At 47.1% G+C, this 12,672-nt stretch overlaps 1 protein-coding gene across 2 annotated transcripts in view; it reads right to left on the bottom strand.

Annotated features, from left to right (window-relative positions):
- gig (TSC complex subunit tuberin) overlaps positions 1 to 12,672 on the bottom strand; it is a 51,005-nt gene that overhangs the window by 19,330 nt on the left and 19,003 nt on the right. For both annotated transcript variants that reach the window (XM_077662975.1, XM_077662974.1), the window contains 9 exons: positions 11,613 to 11,771; positions 10,913 to 10,990; positions 9,711 to 9,940; positions 8,992 to 9,088; positions 8,133 to 8,255; positions 7,029 to 7,432; positions 4,521 to 4,623; positions 3,099 to 3,393; positions 2,215 to 2,383 (listed from right to left, as the gene is read on the bottom strand). In XM_077662975.1, the coding sequence (XP_077519101.1) occupies positions 2,215 to 2,383; positions 3,099 to 3,393; positions 4,521 to 4,623; positions 7,029 to 7,432; positions 8,133 to 8,255; positions 8,992 to 9,088; positions 9,711 to 9,940; positions 10,913 to 10,990; positions 11,613 to 11,771 (1,658 nt within the window). The remainder of the gene's footprint in view (positions 1 to 2,214; positions 2,384 to 3,098; positions 3,394 to 4,520; positions 4,624 to 7,028; positions 7,433 to 8,132; positions 8,256 to 8,991; positions 9,089 to 9,710; positions 9,941 to 10,912; positions 10,991 to 11,612; positions 11,772 to 12,672) is intronic.

Raw genomic sequence — 12,672 nt, 5'->3', positions numbered from 1 at the left:
TGAGCCAGCCTATCCCAGCAAACTCGACACATTAGAATCTCGATTATACGACCCCGGTTGATAAGAAATTCGGGATATGAATTCGTTAAATGCCCTGGCCAGAATGCATTGCGTGCTATGGGTAAAAATTTGGATGTTACACACAACCTCCCACCCCACTACGGATGATACGAAGGCGCGAGCCGTGACCACACCTTCGAGCACCAAGTATTTGCTGCCCATTCATCACCGACGGCACGATCGCCAGTCTCACGTGCATACCACGAGCAGTGAGCGCTGGCATGCAACCAGCACAGCGCCGATGTTGCAAGTCAGCGGTGGCACGCAGCCTTAAATGTGCACTACAGAAGAATCTGAACTCGAACTCGTCTTTTTACCGCTCCCGGGAACTCTATCTACACGTTCCGGGCATTTTCAGAAACCTCGAATTATTGTCCTGTGCAGCCGATTGCCCTAACTAAATCGGAATAAACTTCCCGGCTCCCGCCTTTTTTTGAACTCAACGCGGTAGGTAGGCGGAGTCAACCAACAGTGTGGAGTGCCTTCCAGCCAGTCCAGTGGTGGCTTCGCTTTCGCTTTTATTTTGTTTTTTAGGCTTATGCGAATAAACAGTTTCAGTCACACACAATATAGCCGCAAATTAGGCCCACGGAAATAAATATACACGGGGACTCTTTGATTTACATATCACTCCGCTGCTGGCAGAGCGGCAAGCCGCCACGGGACTGGCTGACGCGTTGGTTGACTCCTCCTACCTACCGCGGTGAGTTTAAAAAAAAGGCGGGAGCCGGGACATTTATTCCGATTTAATTAGGGCAATCGGCTGCACAAGACAATAACTTGAAGTTTCTAATAATGCCCGGAACGTGTAGATAGAGTTCCCGCAGTAAAAAGACAAGTTCAGATTCCTCTTTAGTGCACCTTTAAGGGGGCAAGCTGGTCTTAGAAAAAAATTTTTATTAATAAAGTCACATTTATGAAAACATCAGGGTATATGTATGTTTATGTGCCGGTTCCAACTAAATAATTTAATTTTATATAAAATAAGTCCTTGCGCACTTATGTAATATATTATGTAACTTTTTGCTAAGAGCTTTAAAGAAAATTTGCTGCAGGGAACTTGTTAGATTGCATGCCAGTGGTTTCTCTCGACATCAAGCTATGCATAAGGGTAGAATTATTATCCTGCCTATCATAGAAGTTGAGTTACAGGGTTTTGAAGTTGCCACTTCACAAACGGGAGGAAGAATTTGTATTCCTGTTTCTGAAGCGACAACTTCAAAACCCTATAACAACTTCTATAACAAGCAGGATGATAATTTTACCCTTAATTTATAGCTTGATGTCAAGAGAAATCAATGACATGCAAGCTCCGTGCAGCAAAATTTTCGTTAAAGCTCTACATAACATATTGCATAAGGACTAGTTGTACATAAAATTTAATTACATATCTGGAATCAAGATGCAAAAATGCAAGTTCCCTGAAGATATCATAATTGTGACTACGTTAATAAAACTTTTTTATAAGACTCTCTTCCTCTTTAAGCAAACTCAATCTGACAAAAACATATTTGCGTAAAATCCGCATATTAAATTTGCTCATTTTGGATTATACGAATTTCGGATGACACAAATATTTTTCGTGACCCCATGAGATTTGTACGATTAAGACTCTACTGTAATCGCACTCCCTTCCTGACTGTCTACCTCCCCCAGCTAGATTTTCGTTCCCTAGAAATCCATTTTGTTACCACCAATGACATGTTCACTGCTGAATGTGTCCCATCCAGGTCAATTTTTGCCTCCAGATTTCAGCTAGGACACCATTAGCCCATCACCATCATCACCACCACACCACAATCATCCTCATCAGCCTGATCATGCCCAATGCAAGATAAAGGCTTCTCCCATACCTCTAATTAACCTGGTCCTGTGCCAGCTATGGACACCTTATTCTCAAAAACTTCTTAATCTCATCTGCCCACCTGACTTTTTGTCGCCCCCTGCTACGCTTCCTTTCCTTTGGAGTCCAGCCCATTACCCTTATAGGCCATAGATTATCTTGCCTTCGCATTACATACCAACCCACTTGTTTTTAATCTATTCTGCTCTCCTCCTGTGTCCCAAGGTTTCCCCCCTCATTTTCCTTTCCACAGCACATTCAAGGCAAGAATTTACAACCGCCTCTTCGTGAGTGAAGGTAACCAGACTCACCCACGCCGCGCAAGGCTCAGGTCATCCTGGGTGGCTGGTGGGTGACGTTGCCCTGATGTGCGTCCCATTGCCTCTGACTGATGTCGCCGTCGCTGCTGTTGCTGCTGCTGCGGTTGCTGTTGTGGAGGCTCTTGATGCATGGCCAGCTCCTCCCTGGGCACAGGTGCCACTGGCCAGAAAACGAGACAACAAACTCACCACACAAACCAACAGGATGGGCATGATGAAGCAAAAAGCTACAGCTAGAATCCAGAATTGCAGTAAATGCACTAGCTTTCCTGCCATTCGGAAACATCTCTTGCTGCTGCAGACAACATTTGGGCTTTCACATCCCAGGGCAACCTCTGTTCAAGCCTACTAGTTCAAGCAGTACTGAGGCATGCCAGTCTTCTCTCAAAGTGCGCCAACCTTCTAAATGCACAAGAAAAATAACACAAAACAGGTTTTCCTGCACCTGTTCTATTGGCACAGGGTACAAGAAAACATTCTTGCTGTTATTTTTACATCTAGCTGTGCTAAAAAAGAATGAATTCGATACTTGTGTGCCGAATGTGGAAAACCTCGGCTCAAATACTGCCAGCAGCTACACTGACTGATAAGCAGTAACCACAACATCCCATACTACCTTCCTCAGGTCATGTTCAAGCGTTCATAACCAGGATATGAGAGAAGAGAGCTGCAAGCTACACCACTGTCAATTTATTGTAAACCATTATTAATTCAACATCATAAAATTTTGAGACAAGCGGAGCTCCGAGATAAGCAAAGTACCTAGGTTCCCAGTAGACTGAAAATTCAAGCCTCTTAACTTGGCTTATCTTGTAATGCACACACCACTGTACAAACCTAGGAAATGCGGTATCAGCTAAGCTGAGTGGCAGCACCTGGTTCCTGGCAGAAGAGGGCGCAGCGGTCACAGAGGCCCAGGCGTGCCGGGCGGCCTGCGCAGCCACTGGTGGTAATGGTAACTAGACGGTGTCCGGGCAGCAGCCAGCTCTGGGCCCTGCCTTGCTCCAGCAGGAAAAGAGCCGCTCCCGACCGCCGTGGCTGTGACCCGCAGCTTCCAAAGCTGCACTGGGCCACCAGGTCACCCAGAGTGGCCAGCAGCTCTTCTTGGAGCCGCACCATTGACGCGTCCCGCCTCTCCTCTTCTGCTGGCTCCAGCTGGGAGCGCAGGGTCTGAAACATACCAGGCAAACAGCGAACAAAACTAAGATAAGACATTAGGGTTGGAGACATTCTAACGATATGAAAAAAACACACTTCCAGGTTTCTTGCCGCTGCCCCGCCCCTTGTGAGGTGAGGGCATAGATAAAACACAAGCAGCACTTTTCCTGTGTACTTCTTTATTTCTAGTCCTTTGTCTTCTCCCCATCTGCCACAGTGAATGATACCAACTTGTCCACCTTACAGTACTGCTAAATTAATATTCTAAGCCTGCAGAAATTAATGTTCCCAGCATGCACTGCTGCAGTAAGCAGTTGAGTTACTATTGTTCAGGCTGTTTCGAAATGCATGGAGAATGCAGTGTGGACTTACCGTATTTACTCGCATAATTTGCGCACCCCCGACTTTTTGCCTGGATCTTTTTAAAATAAACTTTTACTTGAATATTTCGCGCTCCCCACTATGCTAGACCAACAGCATGTATGCAGGAGAGCGAGGCAGGCTTGGGAAGATCGGCGCGGCAGTGTCGCCGCGTGCAGTTGCCAAAAGGTGCGAGTGGCGAGGGCACGAATTGTGCACCATTGTGTACCCAGCTTGCTCGTGCTTGTGGTCGCTTTCCCGGACGAACAGTTGTGCGCGCTTGCGAATCCGAAACTACTGAACCGTTTGCTGTTTAGCTTGCCACTAGTCAGCCGGGCTGCACGCAAGGGCGCCATTTTATTGCGCCCGTTATCTCCTTTGCCTTCCACTGCTAGTTTCGCAATTGTATTGTTGCGCGTTAGTTGCTTTGTGCCATCCCGTGGGGACTACATAACGTGGGGCGGGGCGGGGTATGAGTCTTACGTTTAGTATCAGCTTTTTTTTTTTTTTTCATTTGGCCGGCGAGAGGTGCCAGATGGGAGGGGTTTATGTATAAGCGGCAATATAATGCGCATCATGAACTTTGTAGCGTTCTTTAGGAAGGATGTGTTCAAAAAATTTTCGCGTAATTTGTGCACCCACTTTTTGAAGCCTTAGATTAAGGGAAAAAAGTTCGCAGATTACGCTAGTAAATATGGTAACCCCACTGTACAAGTCTGTACAAGTGCTAACACCAATACACATCTGAATTATTGAGAGGTGGCTGATGTAATGCTTGCCTTCATGATGAATGGTGCGAGGTCCTTGCGGAACGCAACACGGCATTTTAGGAACCACAGCGCCACCAGGTGGTGGGCAAGGGCAACCACAACGTCATTGAACCTGCATGCAAGACAGGGCAGTGGCTCTTTAGGAGCTGGCAAAGACAATGCAAAATCACATCAAATACGCTACCTTTGTTTATGTCTTCACACAGTTATGGAGTAATTAACATTCACCTGAATGCAGCCATACCCGAAGCTTCGCAGTTGAAGAAAAATTCATCCGCATCCAAGGATCGAGCCCAGGAACACCGTCTGTCTAGCGCAGTCACTGTACCAACTAAGCTGACCATGATAACTAGCATGTTGTAGGGCAAGGTGAAATTAAAAAAATAACTCAAAGTAGGAATGGCATTAGTCCAGTGTATTTCTGGGCAACCCCCAAGGTGGAGTGTAGAACCCCACTGTTATGTTTCTGGGTGCTGTGTTTTCCCACCTGATATGTTTTTGTGAGCCAGTCCTGTCCAAGCTACCATACAAAACCCATGCAATACAAACTATGTCGTTACATCACGACTGTGGTAGCGTTTCTGCATGATAGATTGCAAATGTTCCCTTGCGCTACTACTTTACTCCATGCCAGCATTTAACAGCCTACGTTTAACATGCAATGCGTGGAAAGGTGATGGCACACCAGTCAAAGCGGGACTACACTGTACTGGCAGCTCACCACTGCCTTCAGCGCCTTCTGGTATGTTGCACCCACGCCAACGCCACACATGTGACTACTGCCGTGGGTGTTGGTGCAGTTCCACTGTGAATGACCGACGACGCGAAAACGCAACTATGCTACCGCAGATGCGACAGACTGCGCACAGGCAGTGCTGCATGAGATGTGGTTGCGTGGGTTGGCTCTAAAACATGTTAATGTCATCCGCATTTCGCTTGTCGCCAGCAGCTTAAAAGTGTGAATCCCATACTCCCTCTAATTTATGGCTCGTGAAAGATTCTTAAGAAAAAAAAGTTGCGCATCATCCAGGCCCTTGTGTCATGCCTATAGCACAGGAGAATGTAGCTTCCAAAGCACTGTGTCTTGTGGGACTTCCCTATCACACACATCGGCCGCCAGTCGCTGCCATCCATGTTCGTGCATAGAAGGGGTGCATAGGTGGATGGCCGCATCTGGCCAAAAGTTTCATCGGCATTCCATAATTCCATACATTCTGTATTATTTTGCCTTTTGGGTGATCACATTCTTTCCTTCCAAAGTGGTGGGGGGGGGCCAAGGAAGCTTGGCGGCACTCGTCCCTCTCTGCTCCCGCAAAAAAACAGGGTTCTTTGACCAAACTTGCTCATTTTATCTGAGATGCAATGCCACTGCCCTAATATATATTTCAACTTAAAATTTTCATTTAAGGCCCTTAAGTTAGGATTTATCATTCCAATTCTACAGTAGCGAACTGATTTTTCGGACTCCATGTAATTCGGACTCACGCGATATTTCAGACTTCATTGAGGAACCATCAGGCACGTCACTGGAATGTGTACATTTTCAAGACCAATAGACGCTAGCTATGCTGGGGCGATCGCTTTTCAACCGGAAGTTTGTTGTTTCAGCCTAATTAGATAGATGTGAGCGGGCATTGCTGTCCCAACTAACCGGTTCCTAGTCACCATGAATGGCACCCCCTTGGATTTAAACTGAGTCGACAGGATGGACTGGCTTGGATAGGCTTGGCTCTATGTACTTCATCATTTCCATGCTCTCTGTTACCATCAAGAGTGCCCACAAAGAGCACGTGATAGCATCAGCATTGAAACGGGCAGCTGTAGCATCTGTCGCGGCTTGGATGACACAACCTGTGGTGCGGGGCAGATGGGGGATTCTTTCAGAGGCACCTGCTTCTGCTCGCATCATACCATGGGTTACCTCTCTTGGTCTTCGCGAGCGTCGTTACCCATGAAAACTGACTTCTTGCCTCGCACGGCAGGTGCATTCGTTTGTGGCATGACATGTGGCTGCGTCGCACTGCCTGGTATCGTGACGCGAGATGGTCCGAACATGACGAGAGCACAACTGTGGCTCAGATACAGTCCAACATTACCGCTTGCAAGCGGAGCATGGGGAGCGGCGAAGATCTAGATTTTTAAAGGCGGTTTTTCGCAGAAAGATTATTTAAGTTCTTCGGGCTGTTCGATTATTCGGATCACTCTTCGGGTCCCGCCAAAGCCAAAAAATTGATCAGCGACTGTATTTGAGAATGGATACCCAAAACATCCAACTGGGAAAGATTAGACTGTGGCTTCAATTGCCAACTTCATGCCTTTTTCACACCATGATGCTTTTTAAGTGGCTTCTAAGGTGTGTTAACCCCTACTAGTTGCTGCTTTATACATGTTCACTGCAAGCCATCACTTATTTATCTTCATTTACATTCAATTTATTTTCCACCACATCACACCCGGAGACAAGGCCACACAGGCCAACAGCACACCATCAGCAACCAAGAAAGAGGACTTTCCCACCTAGCTGGGTTGGTGTAGGGCAGGGCAATGGCGAACACCCGGCGGTACTCGTCAGGCGTAAAGCTGGCATACAGCTGGGGCACACGGATCAGGCACGCAAGGAACTCGAGCACGGGTAGTGCAATTGCCATGGTGGGTGAGAGCTGAGCGAGTCGCTGCAGCAGTCCAGGAAGCAGCTTGGCCATAGCCAGATGCAGCTCCAAAGCAGCCAGGGCCAGTGCCCGCAAGCAGAGCGCTACTGCAGGCTTGCACATGAGGCCCAACTCAAGGACTTGCAGCAGCCAGCGTGGTGACTGTGCGTCCCGCTCAGAACGGTACAACACCAATGCACTGGCCACCGGGTACAACAAGGCCTCGCCACCATGGTTGCGAACCTTGTCCAGCCACTTCCGGTCTCCTGCCGCCTGCCAAAAAAAAAAATAAAGAAGGGAATAATTTCTCTTGTTTAAGGGGTAATAGATTTGCCTCATAAAAGATGCTGTCAGAAGCTCTGTGCAGAGCTCTTCAGCTCAGTCCTTTCACGCGCTTCCAATCGGCAATCTGGAGCAGATCTCTGGGTCTGCAAAGGAGCAAGACATCTGTCGTGGTCCAATCAGAACTCAGGATCTTAATCCAAAGCACCCATTGGAACGCACTCTTTGGATTCGCAGACCAAGAAAACTTGCTTCAGACTGCCAATTGAAATATGTTATTAGAACTGTTTTGCCCAAATGCAAAAACAGCAAGCAAAATGATACTGTTCTATGATGACGTGACAGAGAAGTCTACATAATACCCTGAATCAGATTTTAACTCATACCAACAACTGTTGGCACACCATAAAGAAGAAATAAAATCATAGAACAATGACACAAACAAAGTATCTAGTTGCGTCTGATGAGGTCACACTAGGACTGTCCTTCGACAACAAAAACAATGTGCCAAAATGCTAAATCAAGATTAACACCTTTTAACTGAAGCATTTTACTTTAAGTGACAGAACAAAAGGAGTCCTTAAGCTACAAGAAATGGCAGGAAGCTTTAAAAAAAAATTGGGGAAAACACTGATAAGGGGGCCTCCAGAGGATTCTTCAGGCGTTGACACAGACAGTGGCCATTACTCACATGGCTGATCAGCCAGCTGGAGAGGCGACGCAAGGAGAGCTGGCCACACAGCACCACCGCCCTGTCCCGCAGCAGCCCTGGGAGTCCACGTAGTAGTGCGCTTAACACAGCCCCATCAGTCTCCTGCAAGATGGGGCCCTCTCATTGTAGACATGCTTCCTGACACACCATTAGGTGCTTTGTAGGCCTACAGGGTGCGAACTACTGGCACGCAACAGCTCAGGGTCTCGCAGGTTTCTTTTTGCCCTGCGAGGAATATGCACCTAACGCAAGAGTCAGAATCCTAATCAAACCATTACAGGTGCAGTCTTCAGGAGAAGGAAAAAAAACATTGAAACTGGCAGAAAGTGCACAACCACGCTAGAAGTATTTCTAAATAACAATGAAAATGGCACTGTGCCCTTCAGCAACCTATTTTATCTAAACTACTGAGCCTGAATTTGAAGGGCAAACTTTAGAACCAGAACAATTTTGGAATTACTACCTCACTTTTTTTCCTCAATTTTTCCTCAGATTGTGAACAAGGCCCCCGCAAGCCGGGGCCGAAACGTCATCTTTTTAACGATTGGTCGGCGCTTGAAGATTTTCCGCCAGAAATACACTAAAAATGGAGGAAAACACTTAGAGCACTAGGGTGCTTGAGTTCACATTAATACAGCACTGTGTTTTTTGCACGGTCTCAGAAGTGTGGCACAGTTTTGCCTCCCCTGGTGTCAAGAATCTCTAATTTAGCAGAACCAAAGCGAAGTGTGGTAAGGAGGGACGAGAAGAAATGTTAATGTTGTGGATTTTGTGCTCTTATGTAACAGTCTTACAATGCATCAGGCTCCACCACATCGCAACCTAACAGAGGGCTTACCTCTCGCAGGCAGCACAGCAAGGCTTCCAGGGGCTCTCGAAAACAAAGCTGCTGCGTTGCTGCTGTGCTTCCCGCATTGCCACATGGGCTGCCTTCCCTGCACACACATGCATGCGTGCAAACCCACCATTACATAAGTTTCTGATACTTTAAATAACATGTGCCAAGTGCCCCCAGACTGGTCCACTGGCCACATACGGTTGGCGTAGCTACAACCATTATCAATATATGCAACCAGCCAAAAAGTTGTTCTCCTCTAGGGTATCACATGCTTCATTTAAGCATGAGGCAAATATTATTATTTACAATACTGCTAACTCCTATTAAAGGAGCAGGGTTGGATTCACATCGTAACACAACAACAACACATTCAGAAAATACCAATCATTATTTTCTTATCATAATTCCAACCACCTTCACCTTATTTTTTTTTACCCTTCGCTCATGTTAGCAGGAGCGCCCTGCATATTTTTCAAATTCATTGAAAAATGCATCATTCTCACCTGAGAATGCTGCACCTGTGAAGTCTGTTGCTTCCATTTGCATACATTCTTGAACTATTTAGACCCACTTAAGCTCCCATCTACTGCCCCGAATTCTCCACATGTTTTCACAGCTGAATACATCACAAAACTTGTGCAGCTTGAGTTTTGGCACATGCAGTCGCAAAAAGCTTGCAATGAGGACAAGGCACCAAGCTGGTGGTTGCTCCCACCCACCTGAAGGTGCAGGTGAGCTGCCCGCTGAAAGTGACTCGCCCCGTGGCTGGGTCGCACAGGCCCACCTGGTACAGGGGGCTTGTGCGCAGTGCCACCAGTGTCTGTACCAGGCGCAGCCGCACCGGGGCCAGCTCAGGAGGTGGGCCCTCCTTGCACTGTTTGCTCAAGTGCTGTGCGAGTAGCTGCAGCGCCGCCACTGCAGTCGAAGGCTGCCCATCATGTACGTGTGCCTACAACAGTGCAAGGGCAACATTCAAGCAGAATGTTCAAGGACCAAATCAGGCAAAGTGAAACCAAACCTCCACAACACTAAACCAAGGGTTCTCAAACCGAATTGCTCAGAGTGAACTGTACATTCCCTGAGCACTTAAATTCATGCATTTACGACCTTTATTTTAGGACTAAGAACACTTTGATTGCTTTATAGCAGATACGGCCACCCATTATTGATTGCATTTGAGCAACTCTGAAGGGCCATGAATTTTATGCTTCCTTTTGCATTGCATGTTAAGCAGGAAGACAGAAGCCGATACCTGCAGATTCCTCAACGCATTTTGAATCCCGCTAGGGTTTCCTAAAGCTAAAATTATTGAGAACCCTTGCACTAAACCAAACTCCCAAAACAAAATTTAAAACATTTTTCTCTTTGTGGTTATCAAATCTGTGCAGTCAATGCTGCAAGGCATCTTGCAGCATTTAGACCACAGAGCACAAATTCAGTGCATGAAAAAGTTGGGTGATAGAAGAAGACAGCTATGGAAATTCACTAAAGGTACAGAGGCGATGCAAGATGTTCAAGCCCTGTTTTCGCCGCACAGTGCAACATGCTGCTAGCTACCCATTCAAACATTCCGAGCCTACAAATGCTGTCAGTGGCAAGACTTTCTTGGTCTTTCATCACCAGCACTGATTTTTGCAAATGGGACAGTTCAGGTTTATGGTTTACGGGGGTTTAACGTCCCAAAGCGACTCAGGCTATGATGGATGCCGTAGTGAAGGGCTCCAGAAATTTAGACCACCTGGGGTTCTTTAACGTGCACTGACGTCGCACAGTACACGGGCCTCTAGAATTTTTCCTCCATCGAAATTCGACCGCCGTGGCCGGGATCGAACCCGCGTCTTTCGGGTCAGCAACCGAGCACCATAACCACTGAGCCACCGTGGCGGCAGTAGGACAGTTCAGGTGAACCCATTAAAGTTACCTGAAAGAGGCGGCAGAGTCCTTCAACAGCTGCCTCAAGAGCCAGAAGCTCATCAGCCTGCCATCCACGTGCCAGCACCTGCACACCAGGGTGACCCAAACGAAGCATTAAAGACTATCAGCCGCAAACGGTTGCAGGATGCAGGTGCAAGGAAAAAAATTTATTTCAACGCTGTCACACAAGCTTATCGCCCTGGAGCAAGTTGTATGAATAAGTTTGAGGTGCTCTATCCACTGGTGTGAATAGCAGGTAACTGAATCAGAAGGCAGCATTGCAATAACTCAGCCTTTCATGGCTGAATGGCATAAGCTGATGCAGCAGTGTCTGTTTATTCAAGCTGAAGTCATTAATTGAACAGTGCTACATCTTTACATTTCAAGAGAAAAAATTAAAAAAAAATACAGTGCTACACTGTCAGACTTGGCGCAGCAATAAAGATGCACCAGAATAGGTCTGAATGCTCTTTAATGCAGCAATGCATCTTTTTCGACATAAGATAGAAGATACTGCAAAAAAAAAAAAAAAAAGCTCCCCGAGAGAAGCTGTCAGAACAACAAATAGCCCGTATGCCCTGTTCACTCTGGAATGAACCACAGTGTCACTGCTAAAGTGGTAGTAGGTGTGCTCGTACAAAAAAGCCTCATCCAACCTCTGGGGCTATGTAGCCCAAGACAAAATAAAGCTTTTCAATCAATCAAACCTTTCCAAGTCGGTCAAGCAGATCGGTCGTGTGCTGAGCGGAGAGGTCATCACGCAGCAGCACATCGGACAGCAGGCGCACAGCTCGTGCGGCTACAGCAGGTTCCATCTCCAATGGTGACACGTGCGGCAACAGCACCTGCTCGGCCAGCTCGTCAGCCTGAAAGGAGGATGTCAGCCATGCTATCACATTCTTATCCCTACTCAGACGCAGTTACCTCGATCTATCTCCTCAGCTTCGCAGTCAATCCTAACTGACTTAAAGGCAAACAAAGAAATACCACTGCAATATTTTTCCAAAGCCTGGCAGGTAGCATTTTAATTAAACTGCTGACACCCCAACAGAAAGATGAAATCTCAGCCATATAGTACTTACTTCATCACGTTTTTCTGCTACTACATGCCTGTCTTTGTGGCACTTTTACAGCACTAGGTGTTAGCAGTTTGTTTCTCGGTTTCACTTTGTAGGTGTTTATTCGCAATTATGTGGCCACTCTGACTACTGCAACGCAAAAAATTGGAGAGGACACTTGAAGCTCCGCCGGAAGGATGCGACACGACAGCATTAATAGGTTAATGCCCTTATACACAGAACTGGCCATTCTCGACTTTACATTCAAACACTCGTGGGAGCCCTCATACCACTTCTGGTGCAGCGGTTAAGTGATGTGCCACTGCCCTGCGGTGACAGGTGCTGCCACCGGTAGGGCTTGTGTGACCCAGGTTGCTCATCCCGAGCAACCTCTCATGACCAATCATTAATCTAACTGCCACCTGCCATGGTGGTCCGTTTGCTCATATTCCAGTGGGCAGGTTTGGTTTGGTTCAACGTCCCAAAGCGACTCAGGCTATGAGAGACGCCGTAGTGAAGGGCTCCGGAAATTTTGACCACCTGGGGTCCTTTACCTTGCACTGACATCACACAGTACATGGGTCTCTAGAATTTCGCCTCCATCGAAATTCGACCGCCGCGGCCGGGATCGAGCCCGCGTCTTTCAGGCCAGCAGCCGAGCGTCATGACCACTCAGCCATTGCGGTGGGCAGGTTCCGATGACACCACA

The sequence above is a fragment of the Amblyomma americanum genome, chromosome 4, assembly GCF_052857255.1.
Source record: "Amblyomma americanum isolate KBUSLIRL-KWMA chromosome 4, ASM5285725v1, whole genome shotgun sequence".
NCBI lineage: Eukaryota > Metazoa > Arthropoda > Arachnida > Ixodida > Ixodidae > Amblyomma > Amblyomma americanum.
This window is presented reverse-complemented; position numbering and strand designations above follow the sequence as displayed.